General features: G+C 40.8%; 1 protein-coding gene across 3 annotated transcripts in view; it reads left to right on the top strand.

Annotated features, from left to right (window-relative positions):
* MTRF1 (mitochondrial translational release factor 1) overlaps nucleotides 1-15,361 on the top strand; it is a 43,536-nt gene extending 28,175 nt beyond the window's left edge. The window contains exons 9-12 of one of the 3 annotated variants that reach the window (XM_011990261.1): nucleotides 4,514-4,650; nucleotides 7,717-7,815; nucleotides 10,761-10,865; nucleotides 14,503-14,755. In XM_011990261.1, the coding sequence (XP_011845651.1) occupies nucleotides 4,514-4,650; nucleotides 7,717-7,815; nucleotides 10,761-10,853 (329 nt within the window). In that variant the 3' untranslated portion in view covers nucleotides 10,854-10,865; nucleotides 14,503-14,755. Of the gene's footprint in view, nucleotides 1-4,513; nucleotides 4,651-7,716; nucleotides 7,816-10,760; nucleotides 10,866-14,502 lie in introns of all 3 variants that reach the window. The other 2 variants (XM_011990259.1, XM_011990260.1) reach the window with 2 other exon arrangements.
* The last annotated feature ends 7,420 nt before the right edge of the window (nucleotides 15,362-22,781 follow it).

The following is a 22,781-nucleotide window of genomic DNA, read 5'->3' as shown; positions in this document are numbered from 1 at the left end:
AAAAAAAAGGGGGGGTGGGTCAGGCGCAGTGGCTCACACCTGTAATCGCAGCACTTTGGGAGGCTGAAGCAGGTGGATCCCCTGAGGTCAGGAGTTTGAGACTAGCCTGGCCAAAATGGTGAAACCCCGTCTCTACTAAAAACACAAAAAAATCAGCCAGGCGTAGTAGTGTATGCCTGTAGTTCCAGCTACTGGGGAGGCTGAGGCAGGAGAATCAGTTGAACCCAGGAAGTGGAGGTTGCAGTGAGCCGAGATCGTGCCATTGCACTTCAGCCTGGCCAACAGGAGCGAAACTCCATCTCAAAAAAAAAAAAAAAACGGAAACCATCTTGAAGTCAGACATCATTGATTGCTTGTATTGTTTGTTATATGAAAAGCTAAAACAACATAAATATCCAACAATGGGATAATTTCATACTTTCTCTTAAGTTTCCTTTATTGATTTTTATTCCATAGGAAACTGTTAAAAAAAAAAAAAAGGCTGGGCGCAGTGGCTCATGCCTATAATCCCAGCACTTTGGGAGGTCAAGGCAGGTGGATCACCTGAAGTTGGGAGTTCGAGACCAGCCTGACCAACATGAAGAAACCCCATCTCTACTAAAAATACAAAATTAGCTGGGTGTGGTGGCGCATGCCTGTAATCCCAACTACTCGGGAGGCTGAAGCAGGAGAATTGCTTGAACCCGGGAGGTGGGGTTGCGGTGAACTGAGATCACACCATTGCACTCCAGCCTGGGCAACAGTGAAACTCTGTCTCCAAAAAAAAAAAAAAAAGAAAATAATATATGCATGAGCAAAAGAACATAAAACATCTGTAATAATAACCCAGTAACCATTGTTGGCATATATCTTTGGTATACATCCTTTCAAATTCTTTTCTGTACATATAGTAATATGCCATTTTTTCCCCAAAAAATGAGGTTATACTTTTTTTTTTGCTAGAAGGAGTCTAGCTCTGTCACTCAGGCTGGCATGCAGTGACCAGTGAACCTTGGTTCACCGCAACCTCTGCCTTCAGTGTTCAAGCTATTCTCCTGCATCAGCCTCCCAGGTAGCTGGGACTACAGGCGTGCACCACCACACCTGGCTAATTTTTGTATTTTTAGTAGAGACGTAGTTTTGCCATGTTGGCCAGGCTGGTCTCAAACTCCTGACCTCAAGTGATCTGCCCACCTCCTCCTCCCGAAGTGCTAGGATTACAGGCATGAGCCACCGTGCCCGTCCTGAGGTTATACTTTTTGTAACTTGCCATAATTTATTTCAACAATCCATAAATTGTTGGATACTTAATGTGTTTCACCTAAACCCTGTATTGTTGGATATCATTCTATATTATACATAGTCCAGAACAGTAATAATTAGCTTCAGATGAATTAAAAATTAAAATGGGTAAAAAATTGGGTAAAAGGTGATCAAAACTCTGACAAAATAAACCAGAATACTTTAAAACTTAAAGGTTGTAAAACCACCCTGTGTAGCCATAAATTGCTGACTTTACAAAAAGTGACTTACAGAGAGTAGAACTGTGGTTATTAGAGACTAGGAAGGGTAAGGGGGAGGGGAGGATAGAGAGAGGTTGGGTAAGGGATACAGAATTACAGCCGGTTAGGAGGAATTAGTTCTGGTGTTCTACAGCACTATACCATGAATATGGTTAACAGTGATTTATTTATTGCATATTTTCAGAAAGTTAGAAGATTTTGAATGTTCACAACACAAAGAAATGATAAATAAATTTTGAGGTGATGGATGTGCTAATTACCCTGATTTGATCATTCCACATTGTATCGAAATACCACTCTATATCCCATAAATATGTACAATTATTACATGTCAACTAACAATAAAAGGAAAAGAAAGTGACTTATCATTGTGCTGCCAGACTTACCTTGGGCCAGTTATCTTTTAACCACTTAGATCTGAGTCTTTGGTTTTAAAGAGGCCTGAAGTCCTGCCCTCAAACCTTCCCTTTAGGCAAGCAAGGCATGTCAAGACCTAGCCCTTAGGAAGCCACGCAGTTATAACGAAGTGATTTCTTCAGCCTGCTTCTTCCATATTTTGAGGATTGCCATAGTTTCAGCATCTGCTTCAAGGAAAACTCAGCTTTTCTTCCATTTCTCCCATTCTTTCTTCCATCCCAAGACCTTAGACTAGGAACTGTCCCTGCTAGAATTCAAAGTGAAAACTATAGCTTCTATTCTTCTATTTTTCTCCATGCCATGGACTCTGAAGAATCATGTTTTTTTTCTAACCACTGCTTCTAGATGACTCCATTTTCCACCATTGGAAGAGTTATTCATAGGGGTATGGTTAAATGTTTATACAGAGGAATATTACCTTTCTTGGGAAAATTTATCCCAAGATAAGGGTGAAGACAAATGAATATTTTATGCATTAAAGTGGGCTTTTTAGTTTATTACCAGTTGGCGAGTAAAATAAAAGATGGCCTCTGTAATTCTTTGTCTTCTCTTCTCTTTTCTCTCTCTCTCTTTTCTCTTTCTCTTTCTCTCTTTCTGTCTTTCGACTGGGTTTTGCTCTGTTGCCCAGGCTAGAGTGCAGTGGCATGATCATAGCTCACTGTAACCTCGAACTCTTGGCTCAAGCCATCCTCCTACCTCAGCTCCCTGCGTAGCTGGGACTATAGGTGCAGTTACCACGCTGGCTAATTTTTTGTATTTTTAGTAGAGACGAAATCTTGCTGTGTTACCCAGGCTGGTCTCAGAACTTCTGGCCTCAAATAATCCACCTGCCTTTGCCTCCCAAAGTGCTGGGATTGCAAGTGTGAGCCACCGCACCCAGCCCTCTTCTATTATTCAATATATCTTCCCTCCCTCTACATCTTCTATTCTTAAGGGAGTACTTATTATTAAATACTCCTCTTTAGAAAGTATATAATAAAATACATAATCAAGTGATTCCGTTAGTAATTACTGAGCTGGAAAGTAATAGTTTTGATCTAAAAGTTCTAACCTGAGTGAGTAGATAGGAATAATACAGGTGCTTAGGCAAAAATCAGTACAGATCAGCTGACAAGAAGAGGAATGTGGAGGAGAGCTCATGAAAGCCTGGCTGTCTTAAAATGGAAATGTTCATATTCTTTGGGGTAATACGAAAAGGATACGAGAGTCAGGGAAACTCCAGACAAATACCTGGAAGATGGGGGTCAGTCAGTGCCCCCAGTCCAACCAGATGGCCACAGTAAAGAGGTCAGGAAGTGATTAAACTAATAGAGGTGAAACCTCAGTGCCCTACTAAAAATATTAGCAGGTAGTGACTGTAGCTTATTTAGACAGGGAGAAAACATAGTTCAGAGAATAGAATTTTATAGAAATTCTTTAAATCTCCAGCAAAATATTTACCACTGTATCAGTGCAGATAGGCCAAGCTAATGGGGCTTTTGGTTTTTAGTTTTTGTGAGTCAGAAAGAAAACCCCTTTCTCCTCTAATGTACTGAGGAGCGGGATTAGACATGGACCTCAGAGTGGTAGCTACAAAGTTAAGAACAACACAGCCTCAAGAAGTGATCATTTCAGGGCTGGATTTGGGCCAGTAACTGGACGACACAGTGGGCCAAACCCACCCAAATGCAGAAGCTGGCCAGCCAAAACTTGTGTGTGGTTAGATGTATTGATTAGCTGGACCCCAGCTAACTCAGACTATGCAGAACAAGTTAGAAATTTAGAACTCTGACAACTCAGAAACATTCAGTATAAATTTTTCTTTTTAAAGACTCTGAGTAGCATCTTTTCATTGGCTTTTTTCTATAAAGGTTTTTTTGTTTTTTGTTTTTTTGTTTTTGACGGAGTCTCACTCTATTGCCAGGCTGGAGTGCAGTGGTGTAATCTCGGCTCACTGCAACCTCTGCCTCCCAGGTTCAAGCGATTCTCCTGCCTCAGCCTCCCAAGTAGCTGGGACTACAGGTGCATGCCACCACGCCTGGTTAATTTTTTGTATTTTTAGTAGAGATGGGATTTCACCGTGTTAGCCAGGATGGTCTCGATCTCCTGATCTTGTGATCCACACGCGTCGGCCTCCCTAAATGCTCGGATTACAGGTGTGAGCCATCGTGCCTGGCCATTATAAAGGTATCTTTAAAACCTCAGTTCTGTGTATATTTGTGACTGAAAGGGGAAGAGGCTAGTTCTTGAGTTGGACAGAGAATGGAGCAGCACAGTATACAGAGTAGCAGTAGTTTGCTGTTTGTTGAGCTGCAGAGATGCCTGGATGAGTGAGGAGGAAGAGGCCAAGCTCGGGGACTGAAAGGATAGGTAAGCATCTGTAGATGCTGCTGCTTTCTGGGTGCTCATACAGAGTTCTCATTTACATATCAGAGTCTGAAGCGCCAGCTACAGCTACATTCATAACGCAGCTAGTTTCTGAAGTGTGCTAAACCTAAAATGTTTTTCTCTTTTGTGATATTTTCCTGATTAACCTGTCTCATTTAACTGTTCCTTGGTTCTATCTTAATTTGGTGGAAGCTACAGTTTACCTTCTGATCCTTGTTATTTTTCAGGGCTAGTAGTAGAATGCCAACAAGAAAGATCACAGATAAAAAATAAAGAAATAGCTTTTCGTGTGTTGAGAGCTAGACTCTACCAGCAGATTATTGAGAAAGACAAGTGTCAGCAACAAAGTGCTAGAAAACTGCAGGTAAGATTTACTTGGTGTAATAATTTAGTGACTGTTTAAAGAAAAGTCACTTTCTGTGGAGAATGCAGTGTTTGTTCTTGCTTAAATGGGAATGTTTCAGAGCATAGAGAAATGCGCTCCTTTGTAAATAAGCAGTAACTCAATGCAAATGAACGGATGGTTTATGGCTGAACTTGGGCATACCAGTTTGCAAGTTAGTAAATGAAAGATGTATAAACTAAAAAGTATTTCCTAGTTGTTTCCCTCTTGTGTTTATATCATTACTGTCTTAAGAGGAAAATGGTTTAAAAGACAAAATAATTCTTTGAGAATTAAGAACGTTTTTGATTTTTAAAAATTAAAACCTACGCTTGTGTTATAACTGTGTGTGAGATCAAATACAAATGGCACTGCAAAAAACTGGGAACAGTGAATCCTACTGATGGAGACTAGGGATAAGGGGTAGAAAGGAAATTTATTTTTCATTATATATCGTTTGGTACTTTTTGAATTTTGTACTATATATGGTATAGTGTTACTTATTTAAATAGATAAATAGATGAATTCTAAGCAAAATGAATAAATGTCATTATTTTAAGTAAACCTAATATATAAATTCTTTTTTTTTTTTCTTGTGATGGAGTCTCACTCTGTCATCAGACTGGAGTGCAGTGGCATAATCTCAGCTCACTGCAACCTCTACTTCCCGGGTTCAAGCGATTCTCCAGCCTCAGCCTCTTGAGTGGCTGGGATTACAGGCACATGCCACTACACCTGGCTATGCTACAGTAATTTAAATTTGGAAGATTTTGTGGCCTTTTAGGATAATGAATTGTCTAAACCTAAGCATTAGTTATACTTTTCATCTCGATGTGTCCTAGCTTTTTCACACTTTGGTGCTTCTAGCTTTCTTTACCTACGTGCTAACTTGCAGGTAGTAAAAGTGACAGGATAAATAATATTAACACTGTTAGTGGTAATCCTCGATTGTAGAGCATTATCAGTGTATGCATTTGCCGACAGGAATGCTCGTTTACAAACCATAACTTATTTTTGTTTTTAACAAGCAAATAATATACCCTGAGTACACACCATTACTTCTTGGCAAATAAGTGATAACATAAATACTATGAACTCTGCCACATTTGAATTTTTAAAAGACATTTGGATTTACTTGCTGTTTAACATGTTGGCACCAGAGGTTCCACAGACTAACTTTTTTTTTTTTTGAGACAGATTCTCTGTCTGTCACCCAGGCTAGAGTGCAGTGGCACGATCTTGGCTCACTGCAACCTCTGTCTCCTGGGTTCAAGCGATTCTTGTGCCTCAGCTTCCCGAGTGGCTGGGATTACAGCCACCATGCCTGGCTCATTTTTGTATTTTTTGTAGAGATGGGTTTTTGTCATGTTGGCCAGGTTGTTGTCGAACTCCTGGCCTCATGTGATCTGCCCACTTGAGCTTCCTGAAGTGCTGGGATTACAGGTGTGAGCCACTGCACCCAGCCCACAAAGTAATTTTTAAAATAGGTGTTCAAGATTGGCTTTATACAAATTGTTCATGTGTGTCTTCTTCAGTGGTCTGATTGACGAGCCAAAAAAGACATCACTGCCTCTTGAATAACTTATCCACCTACCTGAAATGTTTTAATAGGGATTTCTAAGGCTTAGAAGTTTTTTTCTTCAATCAAGATATACACTTGGCTTTTATACAGAAGGCATTATGTCACATTCCCAATCCTGGGTCCACTGATCACCTAACAAGCTTTCATAGATGCCCAGGCCCCACCCCAGAAATTCTGATGTAACTGATCTGGAGTGAGGTCCTGGCCATTAATATGGTGCTTTGGGAGGGTGGTTTCCAAACTTGGCTGATTGTCAGAAGAGATGATCTGGGAATGTTTTCAAAATACATAATTCTGATCCATTATCTCTGAGGTTGGGCTTAGGAATCCATAATTTTAAAAAATTCTTCTAATGGTCAGGAGTTTAGTTTCATATCACTTGCCTTAGGGTTTAAGACAATAAGTTATAGAAATATCTTATCTTCTTTTATTTTAAAAAGCGAAAGCATTTGAGACAGGGTGTTGTGTATATCGGGTGTTGGGGAGGTGGAGGAGATGAGCAAACTAGGAAGAATGCAAATAACTGTAGCATGAGATAAACTGTGGTGTGCCATGAAGAACATTCCAAGTACAATGGGTTTCAGAGGAAGAAGAGAATATATTTCAATTGCTGGGACCAGAAAGGCAGAAATGGTAGGAGAATGTTAGGGAAGGGCATCCCTTGAGATGATGTTTTATAGCACAGATAACAGACACACACATAATAATGACATAGTATTATTAGTGGCATTATGGAGATTCACATAATTTTCAGAAATAACATTGGGAAGATTGGCCACGTTACAAAGTACCTCGAATGCTGAGTTGAGTTGTGTCTGCTCAGTAGACAAGAAGGAACCAAAGAAAATTTATCAGAAAACTGTACTGTAGGAAGACTAAGCAGGGCAGCACCAAGTGAGCAGAAAAATGGGAGATGAATCAGTAGATGTTTGCAGAATTGTAGGTGAAAGTAATGAGTCCAGGAGTAGAAATGGAAAGGGCAGGATATAATAAGAGACCCATGAAACCAATTGGAAATGGGCGGCTGGAGAATGGGATGAATTGAAGATGGTCTGTCCCCCCATGTGCATCTGTATCAAAGCCTGGCATAGTAAACTCACACCCACAAAATGTTTGATAAATTGCAGAATGTCAGAATTTTCTACTTGGATAAAAGGGAATACATGGTGCTGTCATTTATAGAAACCAGGAGGAGGAACTGATTGGAGTGGAAAGATGATTAATTTGATTTTAAGTATTTTGAGTTTGAAATATCAAAGAAACATTCCTTCTTATTCTATAACTGAGCTCTACAGACCTGTAGTGTTAAACATTAAGTTCTGCCCATTCTTGTTCTTTGTCATTTTGTATATATGACTTTTAGAAAATATCTAAATTGTTGAAATAGTCATTTGCCAAGTGCTTTTTCCATTGTAATGAAGACATTTATAAAGGTAAAATATAAATTGCTTTTTATTATGGCACAGGTGGGAACAAGAGCCCAGTCAGAGCGAATTCGGACATATAATTTCACCCAGGATAGAGTCAGTGACCACAGGATAGCATATGAAGTTCGTGATATTAAGGTAATACTACTGCGTATGCTTTGTGTACCTTTGATTTCAGAAGAAAACATAGTCAAATTCTAGAACCTATATGTAGATATTACCAAGTATATCTAAAATATTTCCAAGTAATTTAAATCATTAAGCCACCCAAAAATTTACAAACACTTTCATTAGTTTGCTGGTTAAAAAAATAATGATCCTTATGCCATTTTGAAACAATGATCTTTTCTTTTTTTTTTTTTTTTTTTTGAGATGGAGTCTCGCTCTGTTGCCCGGGCTGGAGTGCAGTGGCCGGATCTCAGCTCACTGCAAGCTCTGCCTCCCGGGTTTACGCCATTCTCCTGCCTCAGCCTCCCAAGTAGCTGGGACTACAGGTGCCCGCCACCTCACCCGGCTAGTTTTTTGTATTTTTTAGTAGAGACAGGGTTTCATCGTGTTAGCCAGGATGGTCTCGATCTCCTGACCTCGTGATCCACCCGTCTCGGCCTCCCAAAGTGCTGGGATTACAGGCTTGAGCCACCGCGCCCGGCCAAAACAATGATCTTTTCTAAATTCCAAATTCTTCGTTATGCAATCACAATGTATGAACATATATTCAGTCTGCATATATACATGGGTATTGGTTTTCTATTGCCAGGTAACAAATTACCACAAATATAGCAACTTAAAGCGGTACCCATGATTAAAGTATCTTATGATTTCTGTAGGTCAGAAATCCTGGAACAGCTGAGCTTAGTTATCTTCTCAGGATCTCACAAGGCTGAAATCAAGGCATGGCCAGGCTCCATACTCTTCTGGAGCTTGGGGTCCTCTTCCAAGGTTACGTGGTTGCCAGCAGAATGCCACTGCCTTGGATTGTAGGACTGAAGTCCCCATTCCCTTGCTGGCAGGCAGCGGGAGGCTGCTTTTCAGTGCCTAAATACTGTTGGAAGTTGTTTCCCAGTGGCTCCCTCCAGAGACTCTCTCCCACTTTGAATTTCTTCTTGCAGGAATGACTCAGGCCTTTTTAAGGGCTCACCCGTTTAGGTCAAGCTGACCTGGATAATGTTCCTTCTGATTAACTCAAAGTCAACTGCTTCGTCACCTAGGCACTAGAATGATACTCTGTCATTTTCACAGGTCCTGTCTGCGCTGAGAGGGAGTTATTCACAGTGTGTACACCAGGGGGCATCTTAGAATTCTCCCTACCACAATGTGTCTTCATTAGATTGAGGTGTTACAGTTAGGCTGTTGGGGAAAAGACTCGGTCAAGATTGTTCGAACATTAACCTGTCTAAATCGCATCTAGCAAAGACCACTGACATAAATATATAAATATATTAATGATGAAGCACAGGAAAATGTCTGTTTTGTTGCCACTGAAGGAGAAAGTGAACTGGTCCCATAAAGGACTATGTGGCAAAGGCAGCAGACAGAAAGCTTTGATCTTTTTCCTTGGTGCCGTATGATACCTAAGGCTTCTTTCACTTGACTCTGTCCCATTCTATACTCAAAATCAAAGTCCTAGTTTTACAAGGGAAATATACCTTGTAAAAAAGTTCTGGTTTTACAAGGTTACTATGTTTGTCAATTTCTGTATGTCTTATGCCACATCCTCCGTCTCCTCAGCAGGATAAGGCTATCTTACATAGGAACATAGTAGCCATATTGAAAAGGAGGAAAATATTTGCTAATTTCCCTTTCCTCAGGAAACACACAGTATTAACCAAACATGTTTGGCCATATTGCTCTAATTACACCATGTTCTTTCAGTTGTTTTTCTGGTAGTAGTGACAATTTTTTCGGAGATAGCCACATTCTTATGACCAGTAATATCTTTTAGATGGGCCCATAGGTGCATAGTATAGTATTCGGTTGTGAAACAAAGGGAAGGTAACTAACTGGCTTCTGTAGTTATAAAATATCTGACTTTGGCCTAAGTAATGATATATCACTAACCAAACTAGCGTGCCAGACTCAGAAGTCATAAGGAAAATAACATTGGTAAGCTCTAATAATCACTAACTAGTCTATTGGAAGGAAAGAAGACATTCCATAGTAGTGAAAGGAAGAAAGTTCGAAAACAGCATGAAAAAAGGCAGCTGTAGTAAAACATTAAAATCTGTGTGAAGGACAGTAAAGAGACTATAGACAGTAAAGAGTGAATAATTGGCTGGGCACGGTGGCTCACACCTGTAATCCCAGCACTTTGGGAGGCCGAGGCGGGCGGAGATCACGAGGTCAGGAGATCGAGACCATCCTGGCTAACACGGTGAAACTCCATCTCTACTAAAAATACAAAAAAAAAAAAAAAAAAAAATTAGCCAGGCGTGGTGGCGGGCACCTGTAGTCCCAGCTACTTGAGAGGCTGAGGCAGGAGAATGGCGTGAACCCAGGAGGCAGAGCTTGCAGTGAGCCGAGATCGTGCCACTGCACTCCAGCCTGGGCGACAGAGCGAAACTCTGTCTCAAAAAAAAAAAAGAGTGAATAATTTAGGAACCAAATCATAGATGAAGCTGGAAAAGTGATAAGGATCTTAACCCCAGGGCCACAGCTGTTGGACAAATGGAAGGGGTAGACAGGAAAGAATGTGAGTGTCTTTGGAATTTTTGCCTAGCTCTCCTCCCCTATTCTAGAACTTGCCCTTCGTACCACATCCACAGTTTTTGACAGAGCTGCTGCATTCTTAAATGATTGTGATCCTGACCCAGGACAGAAGTGGATTTTTTTGGAGTGGACACCTAAATAAGTCCCAGCCCATGAGTTTCTTCCCTGGATTTTAAAATCAGAGATGGAGAGGATTATTCTCTCTTGGTGGCTGAAACTGTAATATATAAAACATATAAGAGATTAGAAGCCACATTTTCAGCCACCAAGAGAAAGCATCTTCAGTGAGAAAAGAATGAAATTGATACACAGAGAAAAGCAAAAATGAGAAATAGAAAGAACCCTGATATGAGTCCCTACATTTATTTATTCCCAAGGCTCAGTCTCATTCCGCAGGTGGTACTCGTGACCCTGCACATTCCACATTCATATCCTTGGGTTCTGTGAGATCACTGGTATTCTCATTATGACTTCCTCTGTAGGTAACTTTCTTACTTTTATTTATCTAGCTAATAAGCATAGACTACCATATAATGTATTGTTTCACATTTTTATTCTGTTTCTCAATGTCCTTATGCAGATTTCTTCACATCAGCCTTAACTCCTGCTGTATATTCCAGTTACACTGGAAATTTCCCCGGCCTTAGAGATTTAAATGTACTTTGTTTTCCTGTTTTTGTTTGTTTGTTTGTTTTTGTGACAGATTGTCACTCTGTTGCCCAGGCTGGAGTGCAGTGGTGCAATCTCTGCAGCCTCTGCTTCCTGGGTTCAAGCGATTCTCCTGCCTCAGCCTCCTGAGTAGCTGGGATTACAGGTGTGTACCACCATGCCTGGCTAATTTTTCTGTGTTTTTAGTAGAGAAGGAGTTTCACCATGTTGGCCATTCTAGTCTCGAACTCCTGGCCTCAAGTGATCCACCCGCCTTGGCCTCTGAAAGTGCTGGGTTTACAGGCTAAGCCACCACATCCAGCAGTTTTCCTGTCCTAATACTCATTCTTTTTATTTTTCTTTTTTTTTTTTTTTTTTTTTGAGATAGTTTCCCTCTTGTTGCCGAGGCTACAGTGCAGTGGCATGATCTCAGCTCACTGCAACTTCCACCTCCTGGGTGCAAGCGATTCTCCTGCCTCAGCCTCCCAAATAGCTGGGATTACAGGCATGCACCACCATGCCTGGCTAATTTTGTATTTTTAGTAGAAATGGGGTTTCTGTATGTTGGTCAGGCTGGTCTTGAACTCCCAACCTCAGGTGATTCGCCTGCCTCAGCCTCCCAAACTGCTGAGATTAGAGGCGTGAGCCACCGCACCCAGCCTCTAATACTCATTCTGTTGATGGAAATGCCCTGCTCATTTCTATTCGGGAAAATACTATTCTTTTTGTAAACCCAAATTCAAAACTTTCTGGCTTCCTGAATCTTTCCCTGATGCCACCTTCCTGTCAAAATTCATGGCTCCTTACAATCCTTCCTTTCTTCTTCATTTTTTAATTTCTTGTATTGTTTTGTGATGCTTATGTATTTGTCTAGCTGTTCTACTTAGCCTCTGAAAGTTAGGAACTCATTCATCTTTGACCTTTGTATCTCTTGCACTCTGGTTAATCCAGTTGAATCTAATGTGTTTGACTCTCAGTAGAGGGATAATCCTTTTACATCAGTTCCAAAGATGATTACCTTGGCAATACTATAATAATGTGAGCACCCGGTACACTTTTTTTTTTTTTTTTTAAGACAGAGTCTTGGCTGGGCGCGGTGGCTCAAGCCTGTAATCCCAGCACTTTGGGAGGCCGAGACGGGCGGATCATGAGGTCAGGAGATCGAGACCATCCTGGCTAACACGGTGAAACCCCGTCTCTACTAAAAAATACAAAAAACTAGCCGGGCGAGGTGGCGGGCGCCTGTAGTCCCAGCTACTCAGGAGGCTGAGGCAGGAGAATGGCGTAAACCCAGGAGGCGGAGGAGCTTGCAGTGAGCTGAGATCCGGCTCCAGCCTGGGCGACAGAGCAAGCCTCCGTCTCAAAAAAAAAAAAAGAAAAGACAGAGTCTTGCTCTGTCGCCCAGGCTGGAGTGCAGTGGTGCGATCTCTGCTCACTGCAACCTCCGCTTCCCAGGTTCAAACAATTCTCTGGCCTCAGCCTCCTGAGTAGCTGGGACTATAGGCACCCACCACCGCGCCTGGCTAATTTTTGTATTTTTCATAGAGATGGGGTTTCACCATGTTGGCCAGGCTGGGCTCAATCTCCTGACCTCAGGTGATCTGCCCGCATCAGCCTCGCAAAGTGCTGGGATTACAGGCATGAACCACTGCGCCTGGCCTAGTCACACTGATTTTAAAAGCAATTTCATATTATGCTCAAAATGATATAAACCTTAATTTTAAAGTTATATCATAATGCTTTTGCTTTCTGTTTAATTTCAGAGTTTGAGGTTTTACTATTTGCTAGTACTTTGGGGAATACAGAAATAGTAAGATATATTCTTTACCTTAATTTGAGAGATATGTGTGTACACTTACCTAAAGTTCAACTTTAAGACCATTCAGGAAAGACTTAACTATAAGATTAGTTCATAACTGTATCAAAACTTTAAATGTTTTGTGTTCCAGATGCCAGCATTAAAGTATTTTCATTAAGCCAGTGTCTAAATTCCAAGCATTTCTAAAATGGCAATGTACAAATTCATTAATCCCAACAACTTTACTACACAGAATTTCTGTTATACAGGAAAAGTTCTTGAAGTCATTAATTTAGTCATTTTTCAGAGAACTGTAGAGAAGACTTCAGGGAAGTCAACTGAAAACAGTTTTCACCCAGTGGAGTTATTTAGTGGTAAACATGAAAATTTTTTTTCTCAACTTTTTATTTCAAAATTTTTCAAGTTTACATAATGTTTAAAGATTGGGTCAGCTGGGCACAGTGGCTCACACCTGCAATCCCAGCACTTTGAGAGGCAGAGGTGGGAGGATCGCTTGAGCTCAGGAGACCATCCTGGGCAACATGGCAAAATCCTATCTCTACAAAAAATACAAAAAAAAAAAAAAAATTTAGCTGGGTGTATAGCATGTGCCTGTAGTCCCAGCTACCCAGGAAGCTAAGGTGGGAGAATTACTTGAGCCCAGGAGGCAGAGGTTGCAGTGAGTGAGCCGAGATCACAACACTACACTCCAGCCTGGGTGACACAGCAAGAGCCGGTCTCAAAAAAAAAAAGATTAGGTCAGTCAACACAATACAGACTATACCTAGATTCAACAGTTGTTAATATTTTACTGTATTTTCCTTCTCTTTCCCCCACCATCTCTGTCTCTATAAACCCATGTTGTTCTTGAACCATTTGAAAGCAAATTGCAGACCTCAAAGACACTTCACCCCTCAATATTTCAACAAAAATATTTTTCAGTTACACAGGACTTCTAGGTCACCGTGTTTTTGGTTTAAAAATAAAAAACTGTCATAAACCACTTACAGATTAAATAATCTAAACTTAGAGGATTAGCCGAAGGGTAAGCTGGAATGGTCAGGGGAGGCTTTCTCTCAGCCTCCCCAGAGGAGCTGGCAAGGAGCAGTATGCGCGTTAATGCACAAAATGCTTGTGGAACAAAATGCTTGTGGAATTGAGACCTTTCAGTCTTTTTCCTTTGGGAAATAAGATAATGTGAGTGAAAAGGGTAGAATGTTCAGGACAAGAATAAAAGCAATTGTTTTTAGGGTACAATAAGAGAAAGAATTCAGCAAACCTATTCTCCCAAAGATGGTTTGAGAGCCTAGAATGGTGTTGTCATAAAAGCCAATCAATGGAATTTTAAAGGGAGGGAGGTGGTCAATTTCAAAAGTCCATCTAGATATCTTTGTTTTGTTGTCTCTGGAGTTGTTAGGAAAATCCAAATCTCAGAAGATTTATTTTAAAATAAAATGCTAACTGAATTCTTCTACAGAGTGGGGATCTTCCCAAGTTAGCAATTGTGTTCATTGTATTGTAGAACATCAGTAGTGCTTTATTGTTATTAATAATGACTGCAAAGAAATGAAATAAACACTAAAGTCTTTGCTTATATTTCTAATCATCATAATAGCTCTCTCTTAATAACTCTCTCTTTTACCAGGTTTCATAATAGCTCTCTCTTTTACCAGGAATTTTTGTGTGGTGGGAAGGGCCTGGATCAGCTAATTCAGAGACTGCTTCAATCAGCAGATGAAGAAGCCGTTGTTGAACTTTTGGATAAACACCTTAAATCAGCAAAATAAATACTGACTTATTATTAATTATGATTATATAAATGAAATGGACCTATATCAAGAGGCAGACTGAGGTTTGGAAATCTTTATGAATATTTGTAAATTACAGCTATAAGAACACACTACACATAAATATATGTTTTTTAATGAATCGAAGTCACATTTCCTGACCTAAGAATTTATTTTAGGTTTCCTGTAAAGTACGATCCAACTCATCAGATAGAAAATAAGCATGCATCACTGAAAAGAGAAAGTATTGAGAAGTGATTGTGTGATTTAGGACAGGTCACTTGTTCTCTTTATACGCCTTTTTTCCCTGTCATCTATGAATTAATTTAAATACATTTTTCATCTACTACTTCAGGAAAATATGGTAAAATTTAGTGAAATATGAATGACAGGCTTACTTATAAACCTTTTATTTAAAGACAAAGTACTTTGGCCTACAGTGGTTGCTTATGCCTGTAATCCTAGCGCTTTGAAGGGCCAAAAGGGGAAGATTTCTTGAGGCAAGAATTTGATACTAGCCTGGGCAAAATAGACCCCATGTCTACAAAAAAATTCAAAACATAAAGAAAAAACATAATACTGTTAATCATGTTAAAGTTAAGACTTAGACTTCAACTTTTAAATGGAAATTATGAAGAATATGAGTCACTGAATAGCAATGAGCATCTAGGTACAGACTGTAAAGCTCTTTGATTGCTGTATGAATTCCACACTAGATAAACAATAAGCTGATATTTTAAATAGACTCTCTGCTTGACTTCCATTTCTTTTTTTTTTTTTTTTTTTTTACTCCTGGCAAGCTGGAGTCAAAAAGTTACTGTTTGCTGGCTTAACTTAATGAGCATCAACAGACGTGGTATAATATGAGTAATACACTGAGATCAGTTTTGTGCAGCATTATATAAAACCCAGTCCTTACGTTAAAGAGCTTGCAGTTGACTGAAGGATTTAAACATGTAAATCACCAACTAATACAAAGTGCATGATGTATTTAGTAATTGTTCTGAAGAAGTTTCAAGTTAAAAAGAGAGTAATGGCTGGGCATGGTGGCTCATGCCTGTAATCCCAGCACTTTGGGAGGCCAAGGTGGGTAGATGACCTGAGGTCAGGAGTTCAAGACCAGCCTGGTCAACATGGTGAAACCCCATCTATACAAAAATACAAAAATTAGCTAGGCATGGTAGCAGATGCCTGTAATCCCAGCTAATCAGGAGGCTGAAGCAGGAGAATCACTTGAACCCAGGAGGCGGAGGTTGCAGTGAGCTGAAATCACTCCATTGCACTCCAGCCTGGGCAACAGACCAAGACTCCATCTCAAAAAATTTTAAAAAATAAAATAAAAAGAGAGGAATTTATTATTTTAGCTACCCCTCAGAGAAGAATTTATATGGCAAGAAAGACTAGCTAGAGTTTTAAGGCCAGTGGAATTGTTTAGGTGTATACATTAGAGAGAAATGTTTTCCCTAATTTTTATTTTGAAAATATTCAAGCATAATGAAAAGTCTAAAATAAATTATTTATTTTTGAGATGGAGTCTCGCTCTGTCGCCCAGGCTGGAGGGCAGTGGCACGATCTCAGCTCACTGCAACCTCCGCCTCCCAGGTTTAAGAAATTCTCTGCACCAGGCACGGTGACTCACACCTGTAATCCCAGCACTTTTGGGAGGCTGAGGCGGGTGGCTCACGAAGTCAGGAGATCGATACTATCCTGGCTAACAGATGAAACCCCATCTCTACTAAAAAAAAATACAAAAAGTCAGCCGGGCGTGGTGGCACACACCTGTAGTCCCAGCTACTAGGGAGGCTGAGGCAGGAGAATCACTTGAACCTGGGAGGCAGAGGTTGCAGTGAGCCAAGATCACACCACTGTACTCCAGCCTGAGAGACAGAGCAAGACTCTGTCTCAAAAAAAAAAAAAAAATTCTCTGCCTCAGCCTCCCGAATAGCTGGGATTACAGGCACGTGCCACCACACCCAGTTAATTTTGTATTTTTAGTAGAGATGAGGTTTCACCATCTTGGCCAGGCTGGTCTTGAACTCCTGACCTTGTGATCCACCCACCTTAGCCTCCCAGAGTGCTGGGATTACAGGTGGGAGCCACTGCACCCAGCCAAATTATTTTTTTAGGGATAAAGTGTCACTCTTGCCCAGGCTGGAGTGCAGTGGCATGATCATAGCTCACTGCAACCTTGAACTTCTGAGCTCAAGCAATCCTCCCACCTTAGCCTCCCAACTAGCTGGGACTACAGGCAGGCACCATCATGCCCAGATAATTTTTTTATTGTTGTAGAGATGGGGTCTTGCTATGTTACGCAGGCTGGTCTTGAACTCTTGGCCTTAAGTGATCCTCCTGCCTCAGCCTTTCAAAGTGCTGGGATTACACATGTGAGCCTTTGTGCCCAGCCACAATAATTTTTAAGAAACAGTTCAATCAGGAGAGGCCTGAGCAAGATGGCTGAATGTAGAAGCCTTTACCAATTGTCCCCCAACGCAGCAACACTGATTTAACAACTATTTACACATACAGAAAGCACCTTTATAAGAACCAAAAATGAGGTAAGCAATCACAGTGCCTGATTTTAACTTCATATCACTGAAAGAAGGTAGGAAGGATAGTCTTGAATTGGTAACGCTGCTCCTCCCCCGTTCCCCTAGCAGCAGCAGGTGCTGTGCCCTTGAGAGAGGGAAAGCACAGCAATTGTGGGGCCCTGCGTTGAACTCAGTGCTGCCTGGTCACAGCAGAAAGCAAAACTGAGTTAAACTCAGCAGATGCCCATCCACAGAGGGAGCATCTAGACCAGCCCTAGCCAGAGGGGAATTGTCCATCCCAGCAGTCAGAACTTGAGTTTCAGCAAGCCTCAACACTGGGCTAAAGTGTTCTAAAGTCCTAAATAAACTTGAAAGGCAGTCTAGGCCACAGGGACTGCAGTTCCTAGGTCAATCCTTCTTCTGTGCTGAGTGCAGAGCCAGTGGACATGGGACACCAGTTGGGTGGCTGAGGAAGTGCTTGTGCCACCCCTCCCCCAACCCCAGGCAGTGCAGCTCACAGCAACGAAAGTGACTCCTGCTTGAGGAGAGGAGAGGGAAGAGTAAGGACTTTATCTTGCGTCTTGGATACCAGCTCAACCACAATAGGACAGGGCACCTGGCAGAATCGTGAGGCCCCCATCCCAGGCCCTAGCTCTCAGACAACATTTCTAGACACACCCTGGGCCAGAAAGGAACCCTCTGCCTTGAAGGGAGGTACTCAATCTTGCAGGTTTCATCACCTGCCGACTAAAGAGCCCATGGGCCCTGAGTAGCCAACAGTGACTCACAGACAGTATGCTGTGGGTCTTGAGTGAGACTCAGACATGCCAGCTTCGGGTATCAGCTTGGCCATAGTGGTGTGGAGCACCAACGGGCTCTTGGGGTCCCCAGGTCCAGGCTCTTTGATAGCATTTCTGGACCTGCACTGTGCCAGAGGGGAGTTCACTACCCTGAAGGGTGAGTTCCAGGCCTGGCAACATTTGTCACAGCTGACTGAAGAGCCCTTGGGCCTTAAGTGAACATTGGTGGTGGTCTGACAGAACTCGCCATGGGTCAGTGGTGGTGGTGGCCACAGGGAGAGGCCCCTCTGCTTATGGAAAGGGGAGGGAAGAGTGTGAAGGATTTTGTCTTGTGGTTTGGGTGCCAGCTTAGTCACAGTAGAATAAGACATAAGGTAGATTTGTAAGGTTTTTACTGCAATCCCTGGTTCCCAGACAGCATCTCTGGACCTGCCTGGGGCCTGGGAGAATTCACCATCCTGAAGAGAAGGACACAAGCCTGGCTGGCTTCACTGCCTGCTTATTGTAGAGCCTTACAGCCTGTGCAAACATAGGCAGTAACCAGGTGGTGGTTACAATGGGCTTTGGGCAAGACCCAGTGCTATGCTGGTTTCAGGTCTGCCTCAGGGCAGTTCCACTGGTGGTGGCCACATGGGTGTTTGCATCACCTCAGTTCCAGCAGCTCAGCACAGAGAGACTTTGTTTGGGAGAAAATAAGAAAGAAAACAAGAGTTTCTGCCTGGTAATCTGGAGAATTCTTCCTAATCTTATCCAAGACCACCAAGGTGGGACCTCTATGAGTCTGCAAGAACCATAGCATTACTGAGCTTGGGGACCTAGTCCCTCTGTCTACCTGGAAAACCTTCTCAAGAAGGGCGGGCAGGCACAGATTGCAAAGCCCAGATTGCAAAGACTATAATAAATTCCTAACTCTTTATTGCCCAAACATCTACAAGCATCAACACCAGCCAGGAAAACATGACCTCAACAAATGAACTAAATAAGGCACCAGGGACCAATCCCAAAGAAACAGAGATGTGACCTTTCAGACAGAGAATTCAAAATAGCTGTTTTGAGGAAACTCAAAGAAATTTGAGATAACAGAGAAGGATTTCAGAATTCTATGATATAAACTTAACAAAGAGATTGAAATAATTAAAAAGCAGAAATTCTAGAGTAGAAAAATGCAACTGACATACTGAAGAATGCATCAGAGTCCAGTCCCTTAATAGCAGAATTGAACAAACAGAAGAATTACTGAGATTGATAACAATCTATCTGAAAATACACAGAGGAGGCTGAGCGCTATAGCTCACACCTATAAGACCAGACTGACCAACATGGTGAAACCTTGCCTCTACTAAAAATACAAAAATTAGCCGGGTGTAGTGGTGCATGCCTGTAATCCCAGCTACTTGGGAGGCTGAGGCAGGAGAATCACTTGAACCTGGGAGGCAGAGGTTGCAGTAAGCCAAGATCACAACACTGCACTCCAGCCTGGGCAACAAGAGTGAAACTGTCACACACACACACACATACAGAGACAGAAAAAAAATACACAGAGGAGAGGAAAAAAGAATCAGAAAGAATGAAGCACATCTATAAGATCTAGAAAATAGCCTGAAAAGGGCAAATCTTAGGAATGATTGGCCTTAAGGAGGAGATAGAGAAAGAGGTGAGGGTAGAAAGTTTCTTCAAAGTGATAATATCACAGAACTTCCCAAATCTAGAGGAAGATAACCAATATTCAAGTACAAAAAGGCTATAGAACAGCACGCCAATCTAACCCAAAGAAGACTACCTCAAAGCATTTAATAACAAAACTTCCAAAGCTCAAGGATAAAGAAAGGATCCTAAAAGCAGCAAGAGAAAAGAAACAACATACAGTGGAGCTCCAGTATGTCTGGTAGCAGACTTTTCAGTGGAAACTGTACAGACCAGAGAGAGAGTGGCATGACATATATAAAGTGCTGAAGGAAAAATCTTTTACTCTAGAATAGTATGTCCAGCAAAAATATCCTTCAAGCATGAAGGAAAAATAAAGACAAAAACAAAAGCTGAGCGATTTCATCAACACCAGACCTGTCCTAAAAAAAAGCTAAAGGGAATCCTTCAATCTGAAAGAAAAGGAGGTTAATGAGCAATAAGAAATAATCTGGGGCCGGGCACGGTGGTTCATACCTGTAATCCCAGCACTTTGAGAGGCCAAGGTGGGTGGATCACCTGAGGTCAGGAGTTCAAGACCAGCCTAATCAACATGGAGAAACCCCGTCTCTACTAAAAAAATACAAAATTAGCCAGGCATGGTAGCACATGCCTGTAATCCCAGCTATTCGGGAGGCTGAGGCAGGAGAATCGCCTGAACCCAGGAGGTGGAGGTTGTGGTGAGCCAAGATTGTGCCATTGCACTATAGCCTAGGCAACAAGAGTGAAACTCTGTCTCAAAAAAAAAAAAAAAAAAAAAATCTGAAGGTATAAATCTCACTGGCAATAGTAAACACATTGGAAAACACAGAATATTATAATACTGTAGTTGTGGGTTGTAAGTTACTCTTAAGTAGAAAGACTAAATGATGAAGCAGTCAAAAATAATAACTACAACATTTCAAGACATAGTGCAATAAGACATAAAGAGAAACAAAAAAAGTTAAAAAGTGAAGGAAGACAGGAAAGAAGGAAAGAAAGAAGGGAAGACCACAAAACAACCAGAAAACAAATCACAAAATGGCAGAAGTAAGTCCTTATTAATAATAACATTAAATGTAAATGGCCTAAACTCTCCAACAAAAAGATGTAGAGTGGCTAAATGGATGAAAAAATAAGACCCAATGATCTGTTGCCTACAAGAAGCATTTTTCACCTATAAAGATACATATAGACTGAAAATAAATGGATGGGAACACATATTTCATGCCAGTTGAAACAAAAAAAAGCATGAATAGGCTGGGCGTGGTGGCTCACGCCTGTAATCCCAGCACTTCGGGAGGCCGAGGCTGGGGGATCACAAGGTCAGGAGATTGAGACCATCTTCGCTAACACCGTGAAACCCAGTCGCTACTAAAAATACAAAAAATTAGCCAGGCATGGTGGCAGGTGCCTGTAGTCCCAGCTACTCAGGAGGCTGAGGCAGGAGAATGGCATGAACCCAGGAGGCGGAGCTTGCAGTGAGCCAAGATCACGCCACTGCACTCCAGCCTGGGCAACAGAGTGAGAGTCCATCTCAAAAAAAAAAAAAAAAAAAAACCAGCATGAATAGTTATATCAGACAAAATAGATTTCAAGAAAAAAACTACAAGAAGAGACAAAGAAGGTTATATAATGATAAAGAAAGGGGTCAGTTCAGCAAGAGGACATGATGATTGTAAATCTATATGCATCCAACACTGGAGCACCCACACATATAAAGCAAATATTATTAGAGCTAAAACAAGAGATAGAGGCTGGACATGGTGTGTAATCCTAACACTTTGGGAGACCATGGCAGGAAGATCACTTGAGCCCAGGATTTCAAGAACAGCCTGGGCAATATAGCAAGACCCTGTCTCTACAAAGGAAAAAAAATTTTTAAGAGAGATAGACATCAATACCATAATAGCTGGAGACTAACACCCCACTTTAAGCATTAGACGAATCTTCCAGACAGAAAACCAACAAACATCAGACATAATGCTTCAGTATGTCAGTTGCATTTTTCAACTCTAGAATTTCTGCTTGATTCATTTAGAAACAAATGGAACTAATTATATTTACAGAGTCTTTCATACAATGGCTGAAGAATAGACATTCTTTTCCTCAGCACATGGATTATTCTCAAGGATAGACCATATGTTAGGTCACAAAACAAGTCTTAAAACATTCAAAAAGAAGTTAAACAAAATCAAGCATCTTACCTCAATGGAATAAGACTGGAAATCAATAATGAGTAATTTTGGAAACTATACAAATGCATGGAAATTAATATGCTCCTGAATGACCAGTGAGTCAATGAAGAAATTAAGAAAGCAATTGAAAAATTTATTGAAACAAATGATAATGGAAACACAACATACCAAATCCTATAGGATACAGTGAAAACAGTACTAAGAGGGAAATTTATAGCTACAAGTACCTACACCATAAAAAAAGAAAAACTTCAAATAAATAACGTAGTGGTACATCTTAAAGAACTAGAAAAGCAAGAGCAAACCAAACCCAAAATTAGTAGAAGAAAAGAAATAATAAAAATTAGAGCACAAATAAATGAAGTTGAAATGAAGAAAACAATACAAAAGATCAATGAAATGAAATGTTGGTTTTTTGAAAAGATAAAATTGACAAACCTTTAGCCAGACTAAGACAAAAGAGAGAAGACACAGATAGATAAAATCAGAGATTAAAATAATAACATTACAACTGATACTGCAGAAATTCAAAGGATCATTACTGGCTACTATAAGCAACTATATTCCAGTAAGTTGGAAAATTTAGAGGAAATGGATAAATTCTTAGACACATACAACCTACCTAGATTGAACCATGAAGAAATCCAAACCCTGAACAGACTGATAACAAGTAACAAGATCAAAACTGTTAAAAAAAAAAAAAGAAAAAAAGTCTCCCAGTAAAGAAAAGCCTGGCGTCTGATGGCTTCACTGCTGACTTCTACCAGACATTTAAAAATGGACACCAATTCTATTCAAACAATTCTGAAAAACAGAGGAGGAGGGAATACTTCCAAACTCATTCTGTGAGGCCAGTATTACCCTGGTAACAAAATCAGACAAAGACACATTTAAAAAAAAACAAAACTACAGGTCAATATCCCTGATGAATATTGATGCAAACATCCTCAACAAGATACTAACAAACTGGATTCAGC

This window comes from Mandrillus leucophaeus, unplaced genomic scaffold (genome assembly GCF_000951045.1).
Source record: "Mandrillus leucophaeus isolate KB7577 unplaced genomic scaffold, Mleu.le_1.0 Scaffold375, whole genome shotgun sequence".
Classification (NCBI taxonomy): Eukaryota; Metazoa; Chordata; class Mammalia; order Primates; family Cercopithecidae; genus Mandrillus; species Mandrillus leucophaeus.
The sequence above is the reverse complement of the archived record's forward strand: the minus strand, read 5'-3'. Positions and strand labels throughout refer to the sequence as shown.